The sequence below is a fragment of the Triturus cristatus genome, chromosome 6, assembly GCF_964204655.1.
Source record: "Triturus cristatus chromosome 6, aTriCri1.1, whole genome shotgun sequence".
NCBI classification, from domain to species: Eukaryota; Metazoa; Chordata; class Amphibia; order Caudata; family Salamandridae; genus Triturus; species Triturus cristatus.
Window position 1 is genome coordinate 1,342,108,565 of NC_140589.1, and position 26,016 is coordinate 1,342,134,580.

General features: G+C 46.7%; 1 protein-coding gene across 1 annotated transcript in view; it reads right to left on the bottom strand.

The window, feature by feature from the left end:
• Window positions 1-26,016, bottom strand: part of RYR2 (ryanodine receptor 2) — a 3,458,987-nt gene that overhangs the window by 812,076 nt on the left and 2,620,895 nt on the right. Inside the window, exon 65 of the mRNA XM_085612346.1 lies at window positions 1,093-1,223. Within this exon, the coding sequence (XP_085468472.1) occupies window positions 1,093-1,223 (131 nt within the window). The remainder of the gene's footprint in view (window positions 1-1,092; window positions 1,224-26,016) is intronic.

Genomic DNA, 26,016 nt, shown 5'->3' on the forward strand with positions numbered 1-26,016 from the left:
CAACAAAGTGTGAAGGCAAAATTTTGAAAGAGGCCCCCTGCATAGTGTATCCGACTAGGGCTACATTGCGGTCAGCCTCAAACTTTAACTTCATCCCGTTCAAGTAGGGCCAGATATTCCAAAGTTGCCCTATATGTTTTTAAGCACTAGAACGTGTGTATTCCTTGAAAACTCATATTTCTGGTTCCCTCGATTGGCTGTTTGTCATTTTGGTGTCTATTTGTTCATAAAAATATAATCTAATATTATAAATTGGAGTTGGATTTTTATTGTATGTTGTGTCTTACTTATTTAATGCATTGGTGTTTTTAAATGCTTTACACACCCCTCTCCTAAGTTAAGCCTGCCTCCTCATTGCTAGCTACCAAGGGTTGAGCAAGGGATTCATTTATTGAGACCCTAATTGAACCTTTTATCTATTGTGCTTGTGGCCTTATTACTAGTGGTAAGTCACTACTTATCACAACTAATATTCTACTTTCCAACATTCGTGAATTGAAATAAATTATTTCAAATAATTAAAAATGTAAATTCATATACATTAAAGTTCACAATGTATTAAAATAGTACATATTTATAGATCAAATATTTTAATGAAATATTTTGAATGTGTTACTTATTGGAATAACCTATTTTGAATTTCAAGATTAGCCATTGAATATTTTAAAATTAAACTATAGATAGTACTATGTTTACATATTTTTTTATATTAATTTAATATTTCTTTATATTTGTAACTATTTTAATTAATTTAATTTCATTTAATCTTATTTCCATGGGTTTTATTTTAAGTCCCTGCCTCCATGATGTTCTATGGAAGGTGCTGCAGTTCCAATGGTTGGCCATGTGTAGTGCTGCACTTGTATAAAGGCGTAAGTTACTACACAAGTATAAATTACTATAAAAGTGTTTCTGAATACCAAAAAGTAGTAAACTTACTCAAAAGCGTAAGTTACCTTTGTGAATCAGGCAACATGTATAACTCCGGTATTTGTATATTGCAAACCTAGATGAAAGGCAATGGGGCATGGGCTCAGCTGCTTTTAGCTTCATGAACATATGTCTGTCATAAATAGATGGGTCACACCTTACCTGCTCTTTCTTTGGCAGCTTTTGTGTTGTAGATGGAGTATGCATTATGTACATTGAGATGCGTTTCCAGAAACGCTACTGGGAAGGCACCTGAAAAAGCAGCAAGGCATTCCCCAATTGCAGAGCGCTGCCTGTGAAGGAATATTACCAGTTTTTGAGTATTTGTCATCAGTATTAACAAATATTAAAATATTTTCCAAAAAGACTAAATATATATAAATATTTCTCAATAAATGTAAATATATTAAACACATTATTAATCAACATATCAACAAAAATGTTAGCAATATTAACATATAAAGTAAGAAATCAAAAACAATTACGTTACCGATGTCGACAAAGACTTTTAATTTCATACAATCAATGCAAGTGTGACTCCTCTTTATTCATTTTCAGGAAATAAATCCAGGACTGGCAACTAAATGGATTACATTTAAAATTTGCTTACAGAGTTATTTCAAATTGCATTGCCCCATTACACTTACTACATTATCACTATTCTTGTAATTGCTGTCACATTTTAGAATGTCTTCATTTACGTAAACTTCTTATGTAACTATGTGGTATTTGTGTACACAAACCTAGCTGCAAGGAATTGGAGTGCTGTACAATATAAAGGCAAATTTGCAGTTAACAAGTGATTGGAGGTGTAGCTGGGTACTGAGAGATAAGTGGACTGCTGCAACATCATCCAATATGTTCTTTAAAGAGGTTGGGGATTGGGGCAATATAGATGGAAAGGTGAATGCCATTCCAGGCGGATATATTACATATGTAATGATCATCCAAATATACATATAAATGAAGTACATCATTACTGTATTTCTTTCCCATATCTGTGTTGACCGAGGCCAAGTACTGTGAAATAATTTAACTGCTTAACCGTGGCGCGAATTTCGCCGCGGTGCAGCGGTTTGAAAAAGTGGGCGGGGCGCGTCGGCCAACGGACGTGTGCAGCACTAGCCAGATAGTGCTCGCGACGCCCGTTGGCCGACGGGAGCACGGAAGGGGTTAACTTCACATTTATCAACAGGGCAACACCTGTGTCTGTATTACAAATAGTGTGCACCGCTCCATTATGTTCCATATTGCTGCTTTAAGCGGGTGCCTTTGGGGCAGATCTGGAACGATTTAGGCCTGGACGGTGAACTTCCACTCCATTCGTAAAGTTTGTGTAGTTTTCTGCACTTCGGGGAGCTCGCGGAGGACTGAAAAACTCCGCTCCACATACCTCAGCGGAGTTTTGTCATCACGAGCAGGAGCAAGGAAAATCCAATGCTAGACCACTTCCCAGCGAGATTTCTCAACACCGGTGGTCGTGGATCGTTGCTACCGCTCGCACTGAGAAACCTTCCATTCGCATTGAGGAAGCTGCTGCTTGAGCAGAACTTCTACTTGAAAGAAGAAATGCCCTGTTGCGCCGCATGTAATGCCGTTTGTGGGACAAACACCCGGTGCTAAAAATCAGCACTCCGCGAAACACAGCAGAGTTTTTTTGTCACTTGGCAGAGTTCCACGTAGTGGAACTTCGTGAACCGCCACCCCCAGTCCTAGTACAGTTACCCCTATCCTTTTGAATGCACTGTTTTCAGTGGAGCTACAGATTCCGGCCTTCACAAGGAAAAGGACATTAGTCAAAGACGGATTGGTTGTTTTGAAGCTGTCAATCCGACTTCCAGTGTGCAGGCTGCAACTCAACCTGCAATTCAAAGGGAGAAGGAGATTCATCTGCAGGCATATGCAGTAAGTGACTTTACCAGCTGGCAGGGGGATCCTTGAGGGTGGCTTGGGATCCCTTTTCACCTCTTTCAAGGAATGTCCTTGTGAGTGCACTAACTCTGCTTCAACTTTCTGTGGGGCACAGTTAATACACCTCTGATGGTGTCTTTGCCTCTGTGCCTCATCTGAATATTGATTTAACATGCAAATCGAGGAGTTACATAATTCAGATTTAGTTCAGAGCAGAATAGGACCCCTTTCAGTCTAGTTCATGGTTCGCTTATTTATGTAGAGGTGGTCACTACCTTTATTATAGCATGAATCAATAGAATCATTATTCTGCCCCATCAGTAAATGCTAACCAAAAACATAGCAGAGAAGAGACCATTATTCAGATAGCCTTCCTGGGTTTAACTTTTCTCAGTATCCATCACTATTAGAACAAGTTACTTACCTTCGGTAACGATGTATCTGTAAGAAACATTAGTTAGTTAGATTCCTCACCTTAGAATATCCCCAGGCGTCAGACTGGATCCGGAAGATTTTTCGTCAGCAATACCCCTTGCGCGTCGCTAGGCGTCGTCTGCGGCTCCGCGTCCGTCGTCGGCGTCGTGCGCCGGGATGACGTCGTCGGAGTACTTAGACGCCGCCCTCGCGCGCTGACGTCAGTTCTTGTACATAGCCTTCCGCGCCAGGAACGCAGAGCCATGCAAAGACCGACACTGGTGCCAAAAATAAAATCTAGGGGCCTGAAAAGGATAACCTTAACCCTAGATGTCAGTTCGCAGAACGGGGAGGATGGGTGGGTCGGTGAGGAATCTAACTAACTAATGTTTCTTACAGATACATCGTTACCGAAGGTAAGTAACTTGTTCATCTGAAAGAAACACGTTAGTTAGATTCCTCACCTTAGAATAGATACCCAAGCAATACCATCCCCGGTGGTGGGTCTGCGAACCAAGATCACACCAGAAAGTCCTGGAGGACAGAACGGCCAAAGAAGCCATCCCTCCGGACTTGGCTGTCAAGGCAATAATGCCTGGCAAACGTGTGTAGCGAAGCCCACGTTGCCGCCTGACAGATGTCCTGCAAAGGGACACCCCGTCCCAAAGCAGTAGTAGCCGCCGTGGCCCGAGTAGAATGGGCGCGCAGCCCAACAGGAGGGTCCTTTTTAGCCAAGGAGTAACAAATTTTGATGCACAAAACGACCCACCGAGATGGTCCATTTGTGCACAGCTTTCCCCTTCTTAGCACCCACGTATCCAACGAAAAGTTGGTCGTCCACCCGGAACTGCTTTGTGCGGTCCAAATAAAAGGAGAGCGCACGTTTTGGGTCCAGACGGTGGAGCCTCTCTTCCTCTTTGGAAGGATGCGGAGGCGGAAAGAAGGTGGGCAAGGTGACAGACTGCCCAAGATGAAATGGAGTCACCACTTTCGGAAGAAAGGAGGGACGAGGCCGAAGGACAACCTTGTCCGGATGAACAGAGAGAAAATGAGGTTTTGAAGATAAAGCCTGGAGCTCACTCACCCGTCTAGCCGAGGTGATGGCTACCAGAAAAGCAGTCTTAAGCGTCAGCAGACGAAGAGGACAATTATGAAGAGGCTCAAAGGGAGCACACATGAGAAATGTGAGAACAAGATTCAAGTCCCACTGAGGCATTACAAAAGGGACAGGAGGGAACGTGTGAGTAATGCCCTTTAGAAAGCGTGTAACTACAGGGGACTTGAAAAGAGAAGGCTGATCAGGAAGCCGCAAGAAGGCAGAGATGGCAGCAAGATAACCTTTCAGGGTGCCCAGGGCAGAGCCCTGCCGGGCCAAAGAAAGAAGAAAGAGGAGGACCTCAGAAAGAGGGGCGGAAAGGGGATCCACAGCCTTTGCTGTGCACCATGCCACAAATTTGTTCCACCGGCAGGCGTATACCGTCTCTGTGAAGGGACGCCTGGCTGCCAGAATGATATCACAGACTTCAGGAGGCAAGTCAAATGGCATCAACTGCCGCCGCTCAATCTCCACGCATGGAGGTGGAGGCTGGACAGGTTCGGGTGTAGGACCGTCCCCTGCTGCTGCGACAGAAGATCCTCCCGAAGGGGCAGACGTATCGGAGGATCGGTCAACATACTGAGTAGCTCGGGATATCAGTACCTTCGTGCCCAATCCGGAGCCACCAAGATGACTTGGGCCCGGTCGTGCCTGATCTTCTTCAGCACTCTGGGCAGAAGTGGTATAGGCGGAAAGGCGTACAACAGACCGCAACTCCACTCGTGACGAAAAGCGTCGCCGAGCGAGTGCCGCCTTGTAAATTCCAACGCGCAGAACTGCGGACATTGCGCGTTCTCTTCGGTGGCGAATAGATCTAACCAAGGCTCTCCCCACTGCTGAAAGAGACCTTGCGCCACTTCGGAGTTCAGACGCCATTCGTGATCCATCATGCACCGGCGGCTGAGTTCGTCTGCTCTGGCGTTCAGAGAGCCCGCCAGATGTTGAACCACTAGGGTGACGCCCTGGTGTTCCAGCCACGTCCAGAGGCGCAGGGCCTCCTGACAAAGGGTCCACGACCCCACCCCGCCCTGTTTGTTGCAATACCACATGGTGGTGGTGTTGTCCGTGAACACCTGCACGACACTTCCCCTGACAGAGGGAAGGAAGGCTTTCAGTGCAAGTCGGATCGCTCTTAACTCCAACAGGTTGATGTGGAGACGAGACTCCGCCGGAGACCAGAGGCCTCTGATCTCCGCCTCTCGCCGGCAGGACGGGGATGTGGAAATATGCGTCCTGCAAGTCCAACGCTACCATCCAGTCTCCGGGGTCTAGGGCAGCTAGAACCTGAGCCAAAGTCAACATCTTGAACCTTTCCTTCCGGAGGAAGGCATTGACGTTTCGGAGGTCCAAGATAGGGCGTAGGCCCCCTTTGCCCTTCTTGGGAACCAGAAAGTAGTGGGAATTACAACCACGACCTACTTCTGGACTCGGAACGCGCTCGACGGCCCCCTTGGCCAAGAGGGCCGAAACTTCCTCGTGGAGAAGATTCAAATGATCCCCCGAGACACGGTGGTGCTGCGGTGGCATGGCTGGAGGGGTCGTCTCGATGGGGAGGGAGTAGCTCCTTCGGACGATTTGCAGCACCCACCTGTCCGATGTGATGGACCGCCAGTGGAGCAGGTGATGGCGAACTCTGCCGCCCACTGGCGCGGAATGGGCCTGAAAGCTCGGACTAGGAAGGCTTTGAGGCGGATGCTGCCAGGGTGGATGTGGGCTGACCTCGTCGTCCTCCAGAACTGCCTCGGCGGAAACCACGTCCGCGACCGCGTGCAGGTTGGTTCTGCGGCTGGTGGCTAGGCGCACGTGAGGAGGCACCCCTTCCTTGGCCACGAAAGGGGCGAAAGGCGGAAGATTGCGAACCGTGGGGCCGAGAGGCCCAAGGACTTGGCAGTAGCCCGGGAGTCCTTAAAGCGGTTCAGCGCACTGTCCGCCTTCTCGCCAAAAAGGCGAGTGCCATCAAACGGCATGTCCATGAGAGTGCTCTGGACATCGCCTGAAAATGACGTGGAGCGCAGCCAGGCGTGACGTCTAAGCGCCACTGTGGTAGAAATGGCCCTACCCAGCGAGTCCGTGGTGTCAAGCCCACAACGTATAGCATGTCGCGCGGCATCCCTCCCATCGGCCATAGCCTGGGTAAGTCGTGTCCGGACCTCCTCTGGACACAGGGGCAGCGCGTCCTCCACCGCATCCCACAGAGAGTGGGAATAACGGTCCAAGAGACAAGCGGTGTTCAAAGACCGCAGTCCCAAACTAAGGGAAGAGAACAGCTTCTTGCCAAACTGTTCTAGTCTCTTGGAATCCCGGTCCGGCGGGGCGGTCGGGAAAGAGGATTGGGAGGTGGAGGCCTCAGGGGTAGGGTGTTGGGACAGAAAACTGGGGTCGCCCGGAGCAGGGCGGTGGCGCCTGGCGATGTTCCTGTCCACAGGGGGAACTGTGGAGGGCTTGGACCAGGTGCCCTGCAGAACGTCAATGAGGGCCTCATTGAATTGCAGCAGAGGCTCAGTGGAGCTTACTGCAGACTGAAGCACCTCAGTAAGGACGTTAGTCCTCACAGCCACGGCAGGCAGCTCGAGCCCAAGGGCTGCGGCCGCCTTGCGCAGCACCACAGAGAAAGCAGCGCCCTCCTCCGAAGCCACAGTCGGAGGAGAGACAAATCCAGTGTCTGGAGAGGTATCCAGGCCACTGGCCTCCCCCAGTTCATCTGCCCAGTCCTGGGACAGTTGAGCCTGAGCGGCCATAGGATCCTCGGATCCCTCCCAGTTGTCCCCATCATCCGACTCCTGGTATAGAGGAGAAAGTAACGGAGCCGGGCGGTAGACATAATGTGTCTCTAGCGGCGCCGATCTCGGCGTCCATCGACGCCGGACCGGCGCCGGGCCCGGAGGGGACTGAACTGGGGTACGACATCGAGCGGAGTCGACGTCGGCGTCGGGGGTGGTACCGGTGTCGACGCCGGCGGAGGAGGCGTGACGAGGTTGACCGGCGTCGACGGGGACTCGAGAACGGGTCCCTCGGGCGCTTGCGGCGTCGAGGCCGGAGCCGTCAACGGCGCCGGGGCCAGAGCCACCGGCAGACAAGGCAGCCCAGTCGGGTCCGCGGGGCCCGAAGGCGCACCAGCGAGCGCCGACGGCGGAGCCAGGTTCCTCATGGCCGAGAGGAAGGCACTGACTTCCGCCGGCGTCGCGTTAGTCCCACCCTGACCCTCGGCCGAGTCGCGCGACCGGCGAGGGGAGTCCGAAGAGCGATGTCGCCTCTTGGACTTCTTGGAATGCTTCGACTTACCCGAAGACTTGGATCCCGACGACTGATGGTGACGTCTCGAGATTCGCCACTCGGCTCCGCGCGCCTCTCGATCCCGGTCCAAGGATCGGTCGCGGAGCCGAGTGGCGAATCTCGAGAAGCTTACGGGACCGCTCCCGTCTAGCCTTCGAGGTCAAGGCCTTGCAGTCCGAACACGACTCCGCGTCGTGATCGAGGCCCAAGCAGTAAAGGCACCGGCGGTGATGGTCCGTAACCGACATCAATCGGGTACAGTCCGTACAGGCTTTAAACCCAGGCATCCTACCGGCACCGGTGTCGAAACACGATCAAAAAGGATCAAAAAAGTTAGTCAAAAATTGACTAAAGGGGTAGCTCTCCCGGATCTGCGCTTACTGGCGCGGAAAAAAGAAGAACTGACGTCAGCGCGCGAGGGCGGCGTCTAAGTACTCCGACGACGTCATCCCGGCGCACGACGCCGACGACGGACGCGGAGCCGCAGACGACGCCTAGCGACGCACAAGGGGTATTGCTGACGAAAAATCTTCCGGATCCAGTCTGACGCCTGGGGATATTCTAAGGTGAGGAATCTAACTAACGTGTTTCTTTCAGATACATATTTACTATTCCCGTTTCAGAGTGTACTAGAGTTCATTTAGCCAAGCGATTGTATTTTCTACACTAACTTTTCTTCCAGAAAGTCACATTTCTCTTAGACGTCATTTCTATTTTTGAACTTCTGCTGTTTTACAATATCGCAACTTCAGCAGTTCTAAACTCATCTACCACTAAATTCAGAAAAGTTCCTCCAGAAGGACAGGGGTGTGGTGGTGAGTTCTGTTTTGTTCTCATGCATAGCTTTTAGTTTTTTTTTTTTTTTTATAAAATGAGCTTGAAAGCATTTTTTACATCGGGCTTATTTTTAGATACAGTTTTCTAATTTTCACAGTTGCATTTCCATTGTTCCAAATTCGATATCTTCATTTTTTTTGTATTACACAGAGATCACTTAACAATCTACCTTCTGTTTATAATCTTCAGGTATATCTAGCATGCATTACACAGACAGAATGGGCGAGTGCAACAACTCACACAGCGAGGATGTTAAACAGCCACCAGCCTTGTTCACAAATTATTATTCAAACACACAAGAGAGACATTCATTTAGGAATATGTGCTTTTTATGGTTCACCTACTTCCATAGAATGTTCAAGGGGAACTAAACAGGGTGTTTTCTGAGGATATAATTAGCGAGCAACACACACATTCATATGATCAAACAGGTTCTTACATTGGTAAAAGGATACAGGAATATGTACGTTAATCCAATGAGCATTATGGCCCGGATTCATAACTATTTTTAGATGTTAAAAAGTTACTTACATATTTAACACGTGATAGGTCATGCATGTGTAAGGTTTAGGCTTCTTAGCATGTTAAATAAATCTTAGTTACAGTGGTGGGTATGTAAACTACAACATTTTACATTTATACTTTCAGTGAGCATTAAAGTGCTGAATCTGTTTGAAAAATATATTTAAATTATCTAAAAAATACAATGTAAGACTGCATGGCTTCAACAGAATATGCCTAGGAAAGAAAGTAATTGTCAATAAATCGAAATCTAATCGGCAGGTAAATATAACTTTAAGGTACACTTTCAAGCAAACCTTTGAGTGCGAAAGAAAAGATAAATAACATCTATCTAATACAAATTGTATATACTAAGGGATTTTCGAAACTACATTGATTTTCAAAGAAATCACTGAGCTAGTGCTAAAATGCTATAAATTCTGGAGGCATTATCGGGAAAAGCAATGGACTAGATTGAGAGCTTTGTGGATGGGTTACTCCATCACAAATTTGACAGATATCCTTTCTGCCTTATTACAAGTGTACCATAAGCTATGCAACAGTAATCCGGTGGACGGGATATCTGTCACATTTGTGACAAAGTGCCCATCTTCCAACCTCTAAATTAGCCCCTACGGCTTTTCTGACTTATAAGAATGATTGGAAAACAACTATTTAGATGCGCACCAGGTGAATTGATATCTTCTTGACCCATTATGCAGACAAATATTTTTAAGTGTGATTCTTTATTCCAGCCCATACATGTGTTTGTAGACAACATTTAATAATCAGGGTGATGATGTTTTTGAAACAATTACAGAATATAAATATTTCTGAAGGAGCTCATTAACGAAACATCACTGTAATTTCCTTAGCAACATCAATCCGCCATGTTGAGGGATTAGAAACTTTGGAGTGGAACATCCTTAGAATTAGGAATTTAAGTGAAGTGGCAACCAAAATATTTGTTCGATAACAGATTCAGCACATTTTGCCCATTGCAGGTTTGCGGGAACATATATGGGGCATAATACAGGCTGCTCCTAATCTAATCTTTTCAATTACTAGAATGAGACAGAGAATATTTTAATAATAACAAACAGATTAACAGTTTACCAATCTGTCTGAGATGCACTGACCAGATCTGTATTGGTTATAAAGGAAGTCATTAAGAGTTGGTAGAAAGTTTTAAAAAATGGAATATTTTTGAAAAATTGAATCTCAAGTTACAATCTCATTAAATGTATATGGACAATTAGTGATTATTTACTGAATTATTTTGATGTTAATGTACACATTTGAAGATATCAATAATTATTAAGGCGTCCAGTCATGAAAATGCATGGCTTTATTTCATGTTCCATCCTCCTTTTTTGAAGAATACTTATCTTTTCAGCATATAAGGATCAAAGGATATCCTAAAAGAGTATAATGTTATGTCTCGTGGAGTCCACAAGATTGTGCCCACAAGCTCTTATGTGACTGCTCATCTGTGCACAAACTTCTCTCAAGACTCGGAGCCGACCATGAAGAGGATTATGCTGGTTCCTGTTTGAGATGGTCAGTTTTTACTGCTCTCCTGTTGTTGCAAGCTGTATACAAAAGAACCTAGGGGCATATGAACAAGGACTGGCGAAAACTACCGCTAGCACTAGTTACGCACAGTGTACTTCTGAAAACTATCACCTTGTTAGCTATGTATGTACAAGACGTCGCTACATGGCGATAGCTTCAGGGATCAGCGGCGAAAAAACGGCCGCTAACATTTGCGTGATGGCGATAGGAATTCCGGCGTTAGCGGGCGAAAACCAACGAAAGGCCCATTAGCGGCAAAAAAATGCACGTTAGTCAACCGATAGAAAATAGGCCACAAAAAAATGAAATGCAGAATGGAGCAGCCAGGGCCAAGTGCAGCACACATCAACAACCCCCTCAAGCCACCCAACATCCAGGATGAGAGCCTGGATGCGTTGCTGGACCTGCATCTGGAGCGTGGATGCGTCGCTGGACCTGCGTCTGGAGCCTGGATGCCTCGCTGGACCTGCGTCAGGAGCCTGGATGCGTCTCTGGACCTGAGTCTGGAGCCTGGATGCGTCGCTGGACCTGCGTCTGGAGCCGGAATGCCTCACTGGACCTGCATCTGGAGCCTGGATGCCTCACTGGACCTGTGTCTGGAGCCTGGAGTGGGATGCAGAGGAACTGTGGAGTCGATGAGCCGTGGTGGTAGACATTGAGGTGCGGCGATCGCCCGTACCTGGTGGTGAAGTCTGACCGGTCCCATGAAGACACGTTGCTGAACGGTGTGATAAGACCGCCTTGTGCCCCCTTGGAGCTGTGAATGGTGGAGGCGCCCCTGCGCACCAACGTAGGGAGGTCTGCATCGTATACTACGATCCACCACTACACCGGGGTGCACAGAGAGGATTACCAATGGTGGGCGGCACCTCTCTGCATCACAGGCCGGATGAGGTTGCGCTGGCCAGAAGCTGTGGAGGGTGAGGCCCCTGACCTGCGCCAAACTTGTGTTGCAGAAGCACTGTAAGTTCACGCCTAAGGGGGCCCTGCTGCATCAACTGCATCAGGAGGTTCACCAGTGGACTTGGCGGTGACTGCTGTACCCATGCTAGTGAAATCACACCTGGCTGAGGCTCCTGCTGGGTGAGTCACAGATATGGAGAGAGTGCAGCGGATTATGCCACGGTGTCAAGGAGAAGGTGGGACACGTAGCGGAGGAGGCCCGGGAGTTGAGTCGCCCAGGCTGAGCACCAGTAGATGACGCACCCCCTGTGTTGGCTCATCCGTATGGTGGAAGAGCGTCGCCCCACTTCTTCCATGCAGTGCAAGAAGAGGAACAATCATCACATGATGATAACTTCTTGATGTTATCGTGCCCTGTTTCCTTTGTGGGCGGGAGGTTGGGTAGGGCTGCTCCACTCATGGAGCAGAGCAGGGGCGGAGTGGCATGCCCACTCAAGTGTGCAGTGACTGTTTGATCGGCCCGCTCAAGCCGCACAAAGCAGTCATGCGCACTGTCCTGTTCGCAATGCAGGCTGCATTACAGCCTGCATGGAGAACATGCCCACACCTCCAGCCCCTGGCTGAAGGCCTCGTCCCAGCGCCAAAGACCAATCCCAATGCTGTATTGCAGTGTTGTGATTGGCTTAGGGGAGGGAGCCTGGCTGCCTACTTACTGTTCCTGGAAGCAGACTCAGGAGAGCAGGAGCAACGAAGACACGGGACCCAGCCTCAAGGTAAGATTTCTCTCATTTAAATATTTGAAACACTCGCTCACACACCCCCCGCGTCCAGGCCCCATCCAGTGTTCCTTCCGGCGTTTCCCACCTCCCAGCTGTCCAGTCCCCCCGCAGCACTTCTCAATGGCAGCCACGGTGCTGCCATGCGCAGGTGGCGTACCACTGGTGTGCCAGGTATATATGGAGGTACCACGCATACCATTATATCGCATTCCATTACAATGCATACTGATACTAGGCTTATTGCAACTGTAGGGAAGGTTGCGGAGATGTAAACATTACTATTCCCACTTCACTGGGTGCAACCCTAAAACTGACCCTTGCACCCCAAAGCAAACCCTGATCCCTAAAATTCATCTGTGAGCAGCCAAAACACACCCTAAAAATCATATTTGACCCAAATGCACACCCCAAATTTCATGCTTGACCCAAATGCACCCCCCAATTTTCATGACTGACCCTAAACACACCCCAAATTTCAAATGTTACTCATAATACACCCCACATTTCATCTCCAACACCCAAAACCCATACCCACCCTAAAAAAGTACCCCATTACTGACCTCACAATGCGTTGTAATGGAATTCGATGTAAAGGCACCTGCATTGTTGGATTTCCGTTCTAAAGGCATTACGATGTAATGCTTGCCTTGTAATGGACGTGTCCCGTGCCAAAGGAAAGCCATAGGCAAGCCTGTCTGCGTCTGTCTGCCCCTAGACCGCGCTCAGCACCAAGGACCATGTAGGAGAGTAGGGTCTGCAATCCTATGATCACCCAGATTTTTTGCTTTTGCTTCATTGGTTTATGACTTTCCCCGGCTGTGGGCCTGCCAATCAGACCCACAGCCTAGCTGTTCTCTCTCGAAATTAAACACATGTACATTAGGTGCATCCACCAATTGGAACTGGGCCGCCTTGTCAGTCCCTGTCTCAGCATACCACAGGTATCCAGGGCATCGGTGTACCCAGGGCCTACCAGGGGCTGCAGCATGTATTATGCCACCCCTGGAATGGCCGCCCAAATCTGACACAACTGGCTGCACGACAGCTGGGGCAACGTGGTGTAATCACCCGTTGCTGTAGGTGTAGTATTCCTACACCTAACCCTAAAATGGACACATGGATTCCTATCAGTCACTCCTATGGCAGGCCTTATCAATCCTGAGGGCAGAGTGCAGGGAATCATGTGGGACGGTGCTCTGGCGCGAGCTGAGCCCGTCGACGGCTTGCGGAACCAAGTCCTAATAGCCGTTCCATGGTGACGCGGGCCAACTACTTTTAAATGCATTATAATCCTCGCGGTTATTTGGTAACTTTGGCATTGCATCACCTACACATGTCGAGTAAGGTGTCATACGAATTGGAATACGAACCCCTCGCCAGTTCTGGCGACGGGGTTAGCATTCCCCCCTTTTAGAGGGGCACGACATGGAAGTAACCTTGAACCCCGGTTAAAGTTGACTCAAGCCTCAGCATCACAAAATGGATGCTGCCACCAGACACAAGTCTGACCTCCTGCTGCTGGGTGACCTTCCAGCGAGGGGAGCTTGGAAAAAGGGTTTCCAGTCGAGGGCGGTGTTAGCACCATCCCAGACAGGGTTTGTGTATCCCAGGTAGGCAGGGCTGAAAGGAAGGTGATTGCCAGTGGCACCCCGGTGCTCACTGTGCATAGCCCGGCTCAAACCAGTTTCGGGGGCACACCAGCCCCTGAGCTGGGGCGAAGCCGGACAAAGGATAGGGGTGTAACCACCCCCCTCCTGGCTCCACCCATAGGTAGAACCTAGTCACGGGCCAGCCCCTTTTCTTAGAATAAAGGTAGGAGCGAGTCCCCTTCCCAAATTGGATAATTCTGAATCTTGAACTACTTTCCACGAAAGGAACTCTTGACTATTTCTGAAGACTCTCCCTTGTGGCTAAGGAGTAGCCACCCTGCACCAGCAGGCACCACCTAAGCGCTTGCGGTTTGCTGTAAGTCTCTCCTACAGATCAAGACTGCCCAGCTCGACGAGACCCGAGTTCTCTGCCATCTCTGACCTTTTACCTACCTCATCAGCCCAGCTGAGAGCCGTAGGTGTGACGAGACCTGCGGGACCGGCCATCTTCAGAACCTGCACGACGCTTATCTAGCACGCCCACCGAGGGACCCTCGAGTGAGTGCACCTAGGGTTTGAGAAGCCCTAACCCTGAGCAGCTCCAGCACCGAAATCCGCCTCCCCAGCATCCACGAGATCTGCGTGGGGGCCCTTCTGCTCCTTGCTGTTCACCGCGTTGTCCGACCACTCTCCGACCGGCTTGTGGCCCTCTTCACGACGCACCACGTTTGTTTCATCACTGGTCTGGTTGCTCCAGACTGGCCCTTGCTCCCCTTCAACAGAGGAGTACCTCGGACCCTCCTGGTCCACTCCAGACGCCATCTTGACTCCACCGCGTGGGTTGCCACTGCCAAGATCCGCTGCCCCATTCCTGGGCCCAGCCTCATCGACAGCAGACACCTGCGTGGGACAGCTCGCCCTCCCTCCTGGTCGCCGCCGCGCCTCCTGGTCCGAGGAACAGCCGAGTCTGACGTCATCCACTCACCTGGTCGAGGTGACTTCAGCCGGTACCCTCCTGGTGCCCACACGATCGCTGGCTAGCGGTTGATAACTGAGTCCCCTCTGCTTTCAGGTTTCCTTCATCACCGATCCAGGCTTGGATCTCGCTGAACATCGACACTGGTCGCCTGCCAGCAACTCTTCTTTCAGGCTCCTGAGACTACAACGAGGACTTCCGACATCTTACCGAACCTTCCACAGTCGCAGCCTCTGGGCTAGGTAACTCGAGCATTTCGGTGCTCCATCGCAGGTGCGCTTTACAAGTGTCCAGTTCCTTTTTCGTTTAGTCCCACTGATCGGATCACTCCGGAATCAGTAACTTTAGACTTTCTAACTTCTCCCCTTCCACTTGCAGTGTAATGGTTTCGTGCCCTCGGGCATTTGTGTAAATTGTGCAACCAGAAGTATTTTCCTAAGAGTTTTGTATTGTGCTTAGCTCCCTGACTCATAAAGAGCCAGGGTAGTCTTGTTATAAATAAATATCCTTTATTTTCATAACAACTTGTGTGGTGTCCTTTCACTTGACGTTCAAGGGGTATATGTGATGGTAAACAGCTGGCTTAACACGCCCTCTAGAGTTTAGCCTAAGACTGCTCATATCCACGCTACTAGGATAGCTGGTCTATAAGGTTGACTTACAACCAATCATCAATAAGGGTTGTTTGGAATGATACACAGTGATCACTAGAATAGTGAGCACTACATATCAGGCCAACTTCTCACAGACCCCTCCTCTCGGACACTCCACCCCTACAGCGCCAGCACCCTCCTCGCCATCAACCCTGGACGCCACATCGCCTGCCAGGACCAACATCTGCTCCGGACCGGCAATCGCCATCGCCATCACTGACGGCTACTAAATCACCTGCAAAGACCACCCCGACCGTCCAGGAGGAGGCATTGCCATCACTTACAGAAGCACACTCCTCCGACTGACCACGCACTCTAATGACCTAACTGTGACCATGGAACACCTCAACTTCCAGAACCGGATCAACCCCATCCTCTGCGGCACCTCATCTGCAGGCCCCCCGGACCATGGACACCCATTCTCTGCATACTAGGCTCTTCCATCCACCGACGACATCCTACTCGGCGAACTCAAGTTCCACCTGGACAACCCCAGTGACCAGAATCCTACCCCCTCCTGGAGTAGCTCCCCAACATCAGACTCAAGCAGTAAGTCACCGCAGCACCACATAGCAGGACACACGATCAAGCACGTATCCTCTGCCATCGGGACTTTCAACTACAGCCACACCACCGGACTCTCCTGGACCGACCATCATTGTATACATCACGGCTTCACCATGCCCACCATACACAACCGCCATCATTGCCCCCCTCGCAGCTGGATCAAGGCCACCGAAGTACATCTCATCAACTCCCTCAGCACCACCACTCCGCCAACGCTTACGGATGATGACACAGATGCGCCGACACCCAGGCACCCCTCAAGAATGACACTGCGTCAGTACCTTACGCCTGCATGATGGCAGGCGTAAGGGTGACGCAGTGCCACAGGGATAGGCTGGCCCCATGCATTGCTGGAGTTGCGTCATGGTTGTGAAACGACTGCAGCAATGGGTGACTTTAGCGCAGGCAGATACGTCAGGATTCCAGACGTATCTGTCATTACTTGCGCCATGGAGCGCTGTCCAGTAAATACAGCAATACCAAAGGGGATGATGGACGCAGCGCTTGAGCAAATCAAACACTCACCCCCAGTCAATTGATCTGGGTTTAATCCATCATCATTCTTTAGCTCACTCAACCACCCCAGTTCAGACATGGCCATATGCAAATCAGTCTGACCCGGTGCCTCATGGGAACAGTCCAGCCCGAACTGCCAAGCCATGTCTTCCCTGGACCGGAAACAAGAATCCTGGGACCGGTTTCGGGTTCATAACCCTCATCAGCCAGGCTATCTTGAATCCAGTGGCAAAGTGAGCAAGGGACCCACGTCTGGGCATACCCTGCCAACTGGGGTGAATGTATGACATTGTTCTGCATTCTGTCCATCAACTGTTGTTTTTGCATTTGTCCAGTAAATACAGAGCATCTGTGGTGTCGCAAGAAGGGGGTAGTGAAAAGTGTTGCAACGCTGTCTTGTCACAGCGCTGCAATACATTTCATGAGTGAAGCCCTTATCGATGGTGCGCAGTCCTGGCCTGTAGTTTTGTCACAGGGAAGTGCAGCAACATTGCTTGCAGCGCGATCCAGCAACAAAACCTGCTGAAATGAGGCCCCAAGGGATATCTCCATTTTTAAGACCAGCTATTTTCTGGTCTTAAAAAACTGCCTCTAACTGCAGTTAGAGGCAGTTTTTTTGGTCCTACAAATTTAAGGACTACCCTTGTACATATCGTGAAGTGTGGTTAGTGGCTGTTTTTTACGGGAATGCCTCCCTTGCATGTCGTTATCGGTAACAGAAATGGCGATCTTTAGAATGGATGTTTTCGCTGGAAAACTGCCGCTAACAGAGGTTAGCTGCAGCTTGTACATATGGCAATACAAATATCACTGCAAAACCATCGGGAAAGTGCCGCTAAGGCGGCGTTAACTCCTTGTACATATGCCCCCTAGTTTTTACCTTGAAGTGATTGTTGGCTTCGTGTTCGTAACGTGATCCTAGTGCACCACAGGATTTCTTTACCCGCATTTTGCACCTCTCTGTTCACCTTGTGTTTGTCAAGCTTTGAATTCATCCCTCTGGTCTAGCTCGTTACTTTTATTGTCGGTAAGAATCCTCAGTTACCCCACCTTCTTTGTGCATACACCATCAGAAAGAACCTCAGTGTTTAACTCACACACAATGCCATGTGTAAACAAGTGTGTCATGGTGACAGGCACACCAATGTCAGGTATCTTTTACTATTGTGGAATGAATTTTTCACTTTTTGGGTGATATTCACCCCCACATTATTACAAATTGCACACCTAAAAACATTTCTACAGCTGTTGTTAATAATATCTGGCATATTTCTGGAACAGCAATTATGCATTTTAAGTAGGCCTGGGTGGAGGTTTCAATTCCCCAGGCAGAATCCGAGAAATTTTAGTAATTCTGGATTACCCTTGTAATGAGAAATTATTGATTACTTAAAATTCTGCTGGTCTGCCGGCGGAATTAAATTATGCAGTGGTTTCTAAAGTTTAAAAACCACTGCATATACCACTCGGTGCCCTGGCATATTCTGCAGCGATTAAAAGTTGTCATCAATGCAGAGTATTTAAGGGGTGAGGCAGAGTGATATGCAGGGGTTTCTAAAGTTTCTAAAAAACTACATACCACTCACCGCCCTTACATATCAATCAAACAATCAGCATTTATAAAGTGCAGCTCTATCACCCAGAGGGGTATCTGGGCCATGTGGGTTCTGTGTGTCTATAGAAGAGCCAGGTCTCTGCAAGTCAAAACATTTAATCACTGCCAAGTATACAAGGGCACCGATCACATGCAGTGGCTTCTAAACTTTAGAGACCACATGATACTAGTCACTCTGTGCCCATACATACTCTGCAGTGAATAAAACTTTTAATGACTGCTGAGTATGCAAGGGCACCAAGTGGTATTTGGCTTCTCTATTTTCATAGCACAAAATGCACCCTCACATCTATTTTTGGACACCAAGGTGCACTTTGCACTATGAAAATAGCACCAAATGCCAACTCTGCCCCTTCGCAGAATTCTGCTGAACCTCGCAGAAGTTTAATGTCATTCAACATGATTGTGCAGAATTAAACTCCGCCAATTACGCCCACCTAAATTTTAAGTATTATTTTATTCTCAATATCTCTGTACATCGATGTTTTGCTCATACAATTAATTAAACACATGCTGATGTACTACTGTTTTGAAAGCACACAGTTAATTAAGTACACTTCAACAGTACACTGAAATTCTTATTTACTGCTGCACTGGCTATTGCATGTCATATCAGGATTTAAAGTTCAGTTTCAATTTTTGTTATTTCAAACAAATACATATCATTTGCCACAAAGGTTAAATGGCCAGTTGCATGAACTTTCTCATTTTGTTAGGAGTCCTAACTTTACTACTACTAAATGCCTTCTGTGCATAAAAAAAGTTGTAAGTTTAGGATTTTATCTCAGTTCAGTAGTAGTAAAGTTAGTAGTCCTAACTTTACTACTACTACTACTAAATGCCTTCTGTGAATACCAAAAGTAGTAAGTTTAGGATTTTATCTCAGATTAGTTCTGTGAAAAGGCCCCTAGGTTTTGCAGCTTGGAAATCTAGCTCCAACCCGGTCTTATCCATTGCAGTCTGAAGTCCCCACACATCAAGATCCCACTGTACAACAAAGCTCCCCAGGTGAACTGATGTGCAAAAGCAAAGGCAATAGTGGGTCCTCTGGACCATCAGGTTTACCACGTAATCGGAAACTTCCAGTGATCGATCTTCCTCCAGGATCATGCCGATACGTTGCAGTAATAACAGGAGTTACCCAGCTATGTGAAGGCCAAAGGGAATTGTACGAGTTAGCAAATAAAACCTTGAACTGGCTCAAACAAAACAAGGACTTGCCGCTTTCAATGGCTAACAGTATCCTATTCACTCACAGGGTGGGGTAGAATGGACCAGGCCAGTTGGAGCATTATAATTAATTTTAGAAATCTGCAAATGGTCCACAGGTTGCTGATAACTGTTGGAATAAACCAGGTTGGCGGGTCAGGTATTACAGTATTGCCACTAAGTTATTGCTAGAATCCATATCTCTTCCCTAGGCCTGCCCATGATCTGCCAAAACAGCCGTTCTTTTTTTCCACCAGTGGTAGCACCAGTGGTTAGCGGTCAGTCCTGTAATCATGTAACTTTCAATATCCCTGTTTACAACTTGTTTGATGCCCTAGAGGAAGTTGACGAATAACTGCTTAAGTAGGTGTTGAATGTATTGAACAAACCATAACATTTAGCGTAGGGCAGTGCTAGGATAGGGTCAATCAGGGTCATGGGGTGAGTGACTACTTTTGCAACCCAGGCAATTGGAGTGATGAGCGAAGTCCTTCTCAAGCCTCCGCCACAGGCCAATTATGAGATAGGAGTAGGGGTTCATCTCATGTTTGATGACCAACTAGGCATACCCATGGGGGAGGCAAGGCAAACCTTTAGTGCTAAATGCAGAGGGGATACAGATTGCTCCCTTATGGCTGAATATATTCCAGGGCCTCTGGGGGCTGCAGCACCTGGCAAAATGGAAATTAAGGGACGATTCTGGAACACGGGTTAATCGTAGAGCCTAATTCGCTTGTAGATGTGATGATAGGACTATTAGAAAAGAACCCAGAGCTTTCAGGTATACAGCAGACTCCTCCTCCCACTAAACTACTTTCCTAGAATGTTGCAGAGCTGGGCTCCAAAACTGGGTTGTGCTGACTGGGGCCTTTTCACTGACATTCACGACATTTGTATTTTTCAAGAAACTTGGCTAACCACAGAAGTTCAGCGTGTAGGGTCTGTAAACCATAGTAAGGAAGCAACAAAAAAGGGTAAGGGCAGACCCTCAAGGGGCCTCATGACATGGGTTAGCTCTACACTTGTGTGCACTGTTAAGGAAATAATGATTGCCTCTAATGACATCTAATGCGTAAGCCCAAACCTCTCCCCATACATAGTGTTATACATTTATAATGGTTACTTTAGACCTGTTGGTAATAAACAGGAACCCCCTGCAGTCAAGATCCTGTCCACACACCTCATATCCCTTCGGGAGAAGGTGTATAAAGTTGTGAGAGGGGATTTCATCTGTCAGTATGAGCCCCTTGATAGCAATGGTGTTGACCTCTCGTGGAGGAAGATAATGTGTTGGCTATTCTCAATATAACAATTTCTCAGGTTAGGAGATGGTCCTCTGTAGCCCTACAATTAAATGCCCTAGTGTTAAAGCAGCAAATACGTGCCTGTAATGGCAGATCCTCTTCGACAGGGATGACAAGTCCACTTTTAATCAAATACACAGTGCCACTCTTATAGATTATACACTAATTGATCTGCGGATCTCGTCATCCCTAGTCGACATGGTAGTTACACTCAGACATGACGGTGACCATAATGTCTTAGTGCGTACCGTGGGTTTTTGAGATCATACAATGTCAGGAAGCCGCCCCTATCAGCTTGCTAGTAGTCTACAACTATCCACTAATAGTTAAATGGAGTGCCATGGCCCAATCTATTTAACAGGCTGGGCCAAATTATAGGCATGTGAAGGGAATCTTGGGGCAACTGCTTGATCTTAGACCAGGGAACCACTCTCAAGATTATTGGAGTCTTACATAAGTCTATGTTCAAGGGCATTAAGAATTATTTTTATGTAGACTCAAAGCCCATGACAGCAAAGAGAGGCCCTTTTCCTGGTTTAACCAAACTTGTAGAAAAGCTAATATCAGATCTAATTGATTTAATCAACAACAGGATAGAAGGGTGGTATGGCTAAGGAAGTCAAAATGAAGTGGGACCAAGGTAGGGGGGAAGGCCTGTTGGCCGCTGTGACAGCAGGTGATCAATGTGGCTTTTGGAACATAGTAGTCACTAGGTGCAAGGAGGGTGTCTGCCCCATTGACAATAACAATCCCGCTGCCACCTGGAATTCACACTTCTCTGGCTTGTATTCTGAGCCAGAAGAAGCGCGCATTTCTACTCCTGTGGAACTCTGTCCATCTGCGGTTCGAATAAGTGGCAAGATAGGGAGATAGGGAGCAGAGAGTACCCCCCATTATGATTCAGGAAGTGTGCTCTGCAATTAGGAAGATAGTTACCAACAAGGCACCAGGATTAGAGAAGGGCCCCAAGGATTTGCTCTGTACTGAGATGGATGTTTGGGGCTCGTACTTAACTTTACTCTATAATGAAATTATGTGTGGGACACCTATTCCTCCATCGTGGGCAGGGGGGGAAACCACACCCATATATAAAAAGGGTTTCTCTATTTTCCCCTCCAACTATAGGCCCATCAGCCTTCCAGATAGTACTCAAAAGCTTTTTTGCAGAATTATCCTGCATAAGCTACTTGATTGAATGGAGGCCAATGAGATACTCATCCCCCTGCAAGCTGGTTTTCTGGATTGCACCTCCACTATCAATCAGGTGATTAGACTTCAGCTAATTTATTGGAAAACCGTGGCGCTGTGGGGAGGTCGGCTGTATATCACGTTTGTGGACCTACGGTCTGTCTTTGACCTGGTTCTACAGGTTACGCTGTGGCAAGTGCTAGCCAATATAGGGATATCTAACTACTTCCTTGGGGTTACTGTAAGGTTGCTAGAGTCTAACTTTGCTCAGGTCAGATGTGGTTGGTTGGGAGGTGACTGAGCCATTCCCTGTAACCGAGGGGTGAGAGAGGGTTGTGTTCTTGCCCCTACCCTCCTCACCTTGTATTTTGATGACCTAATTTCCCATTTTAACTCCTGTGAGGGTGATGGACCAAGGTTAGTCAACATGAAGGTCCCTGCATCCTGTTTGCAGATGATACACTCCTCATGTCTAAATCTCCAATGGGGATTCAGAAAATCTTAAATAAATTCAGTAGTTTCTGCAGACTGAGGGGCCTGCAAATCAATGTGGCAAAAGCCAAATTCATGGTGTTCAACCCTTGCTGAGCATCGAGATCAAACCCCACTTTGCTAGCAACTCTGCTCGAAAGGGTGCACACCATTGATTACCTTGGGAACACACTCGCTGGGCACATGAAGTGGCCCAACCACATTGCAAGGCGCAGACTTAAACTGTAACATCATAAAGGGGGACTACTAAAGGTAAACAGGGGTACTTACTCTATACCTGTGTCCCTGGTATTCAAACTCATGACCTGCAAGCCTTGGGTGGAGCCCTACGTGGTGTTGAGCTGGGAGCACAAGGCAGCAAACACCCTGGCAATCTCAAAGAGCTGTTTCTTGCGACAATTGATTGGTCCTCCAGTTAGTACTCCACTGCTTCCCTTTAGGCTGGATGTGGGGCTCAGACCAATTACTGATAAAATTGGTGTCAAACTTTATTATACTGGAGAAAAATTTGGGCTACTCCCGAATTACAATCTTATCATAAAAGGCTAGAAGAAATATTGAGAATCCCGGGGTCAGACTAGCTTGCTTGGCTTAAGTATGTGAGAGAATCCCAGAGGGCAATGGGGAGCGAGTGATTGTGGGAGATCCAAGTGGGGAGTCTCTTCTTGTTTCTAAAGCAGCCCTGAAGACCAATTATATACAGCACGTTACTAGCTCCCAGTTATCTAGGAAAGCCCTGGGCTCTTTGACTGATGGTTTTATTCAATGGAAGGATGAATACTCAGCAGAGCAATACCTTGACGAGATTCAGCCCACCTTCGCCTATAAACTATTTATCCAGTTTAGATTTGGGACCCTCTCTTTGAAATATTTCACTGCCAGATGGGTACACCCACAAAGTTAAACAGGATCGGCTTGCCCATCTTGCGTCTCAGTCCCGGAAGAGGAGGCTCAGGCCCTCTTCATTTTCCCTGCACATAAAAGTCTCAGGTTCAAATGGCTTATTCCAATTTGCCACTGCATAGGAACCAGACAACATAAGGAGGCTTATAGGATACTCCAAATTAATACCAGTCAACATATATTTTTTGCAGTGTCCAGGTTCCTACAATCATTGTGGTGTGCCAGGTCTAAATATAAAACATCTATCCTCATCGCTAATGCTACTGAAGCGTACTGAATGATCTGTTTGTTTTCCTTGTACCCTATTACAGTTCTTGTACTTTATAACTGAGGGGATATATTGGCACTCTATTAATTCTTGCATTGTCTTTTAACTAGAAGAACCATGCCCCCCCTTACCCCTAACAGGTTTGGTGGTATTAATATTAGAGCTAATGATAACGATTTATTCTATCCTCTTATAACATCTTTTATTCTCCACATAATACAAATTTGACTTTTTAGTACTGCTTCACCTGCACTTTGTATTTCAATATTTATTGGTATTGCAGTTTTACCCAATTATTTAATTTATTGTATTGAGATTTTTAATCAGTTCTTTTATGGCATTTGCCGAAATAAAAATTACTATGACTAACACAGTATTTATTTTCAAGCTGTTTTTTTACTAAGTGTGGTGCAGATGGAAAGCATGCAGACTGTTTGTCCATCACTTTTATACTTGGATTCTCCATTTGAACTACTCATAGAGTTGAAAGATTGGTATAGATCATTTATATATAGTTGGTAATAATGTACAGCATTTTAGAAAAGAGCGAAAAATTGATTTTGGAACATTGTTTGGGGAAAGAAGGCCAACACATATTTGAACATTTAACACTTTGTACGGCCACAGAAGGAGAGGAATTAGATGAATTCCAGAAGCTGTTAGATGACTTGAACTAAGCCTCGGTGCTCAAAAACTATCATTGTAAGGAGACTCAAATTCTTCTTGAGAGAGTAATAGGCTGATGTATTGGGTGAAAGGTCCATAACGACACTCAAAAATATTTGCCTTTGCATGTTACTTTCAGAACTTCACAGATCAAGTTAAACAGAACAACAATACAATAAAAACCTCTTTCTTTAAAAAAACATTCACTTGCTAAAACGTTTGAAGCTGCTTCCATCACTGAGGCTGCTCAAGAGGAGATTACATTTCTTAAAGGAAACCATGTGATAGAAACTGCCATGTTAAGAGTGATACTTTAGCAAACAATGTGCCTCACATCAAGAGAAAAATTGAAGTATCTACTTCTTCTCAAAACAGGCATTGCTGATGTTATCTGTGTGGATCTACACGTCACACTGCTTGTTTAAAGTTCTGCCCCCATCATGAAGAGAAATCCATGTACAAAAAATTGGAAGTCAATGAGGTGGATGATGTGCAAGAAGAACAGGATCTACAATTGTCTGTGAAAGGTCTCGTGCTGTGCACTGATTCAACAAATCAATTGTCTAAAGACAAACCCACATCACATGTTGTGCGGGGGGTCATGTTATCAATCTTTTAATGGATTCAGATGCCAGAGTCACCACAAAACATTTCAGAAATTTTGAAAGAGTGAAATGTCTATAGAACTTGATATCAAACTGAATCTTTTCAGGGTTCTAAAATGTATTTAATAGGTTATATGTGGCTACCTATTTCTTTCCAAGATAAAGTATCATGAGTAAAGCATATGTCATATTCAAAGGAAAAGATATTCCAGGGTGGATACACCACTGTAAGCTTACCTGTTTACATGAGTTTTATGAGAGCTTTTCTACAGAGGAGAATCTCACAGATTTTCAGAATGAATAGAATTAATTTTGCCCAGTTCTAAGTGAAAACATTAGATCCCATGTGCCAGCAAGTGCATATGATTTTGTGAATAAATGACGAATCAGACTCATTAAAATATTTTGAGTTAGAATAAAACTTAAAGGAGGAGTCAGACTAATAAAGCAAACCCTGATAAATGTTTCCCTCAGCATTTGCCAGGTGTTTTGAAAGTACTTACAAATCATGCAATCTCAAGGGATTATTTGAACCTGTGGACTGCACTTTATGGCTGTCTCCCACTGTAGTGGTTAAAAAGAAGAGTTGAGAATTTGTGTGAGATTTAGAACCCTTAATAGCAACATTTGGATTTATGTTCACCTTCTTCCTAACATTGAGAAACTAACAGCCAGGTTGAGTTGTGCCACTATTTTTAGTAGATGTGATTTGTGATCAGCCTACCATCAGTTTGCCCTTTCCACATCTTCTAGAAGTCTTACATCTTGTGTAACTCCTGAAAGAGTTTTGCAATACAAAAATGCGGCCTTTCATTTGGCATCAACAGCCTCTTTTTTTTAGAGAGTTATGGATAATATGCTAGTTGGGTTTGAAGGTGTATTAACTGTCCAGGATGATCTACTAGTAGTGGGATAAGATAGGCAAGAACATAACAGGTTGGCGACGGTTCTACTAAGAATAAGAAACAATGGGTTACATATAGGGCATAAGTATATAAGATGTATAGTTAGTGCTTATGGTATTAGTCCTAAACCCAGTTTGATTAAAGCCAGTGAATATGCCCCTCATCAATGTAACCAAGAACAAGTAATATCCTTTATAAAACATTTTGAATTCTATGCTAAAAAAAGGTGGAATTTTTATGGAGAGAGCAATAACAATGAGCGATTTCATGTATCAGTCAGTCAGTAAAATCTTTATTTGATCTCTTTAAAAACAGATCGTAAAAGCACAGTTTCATCAGAC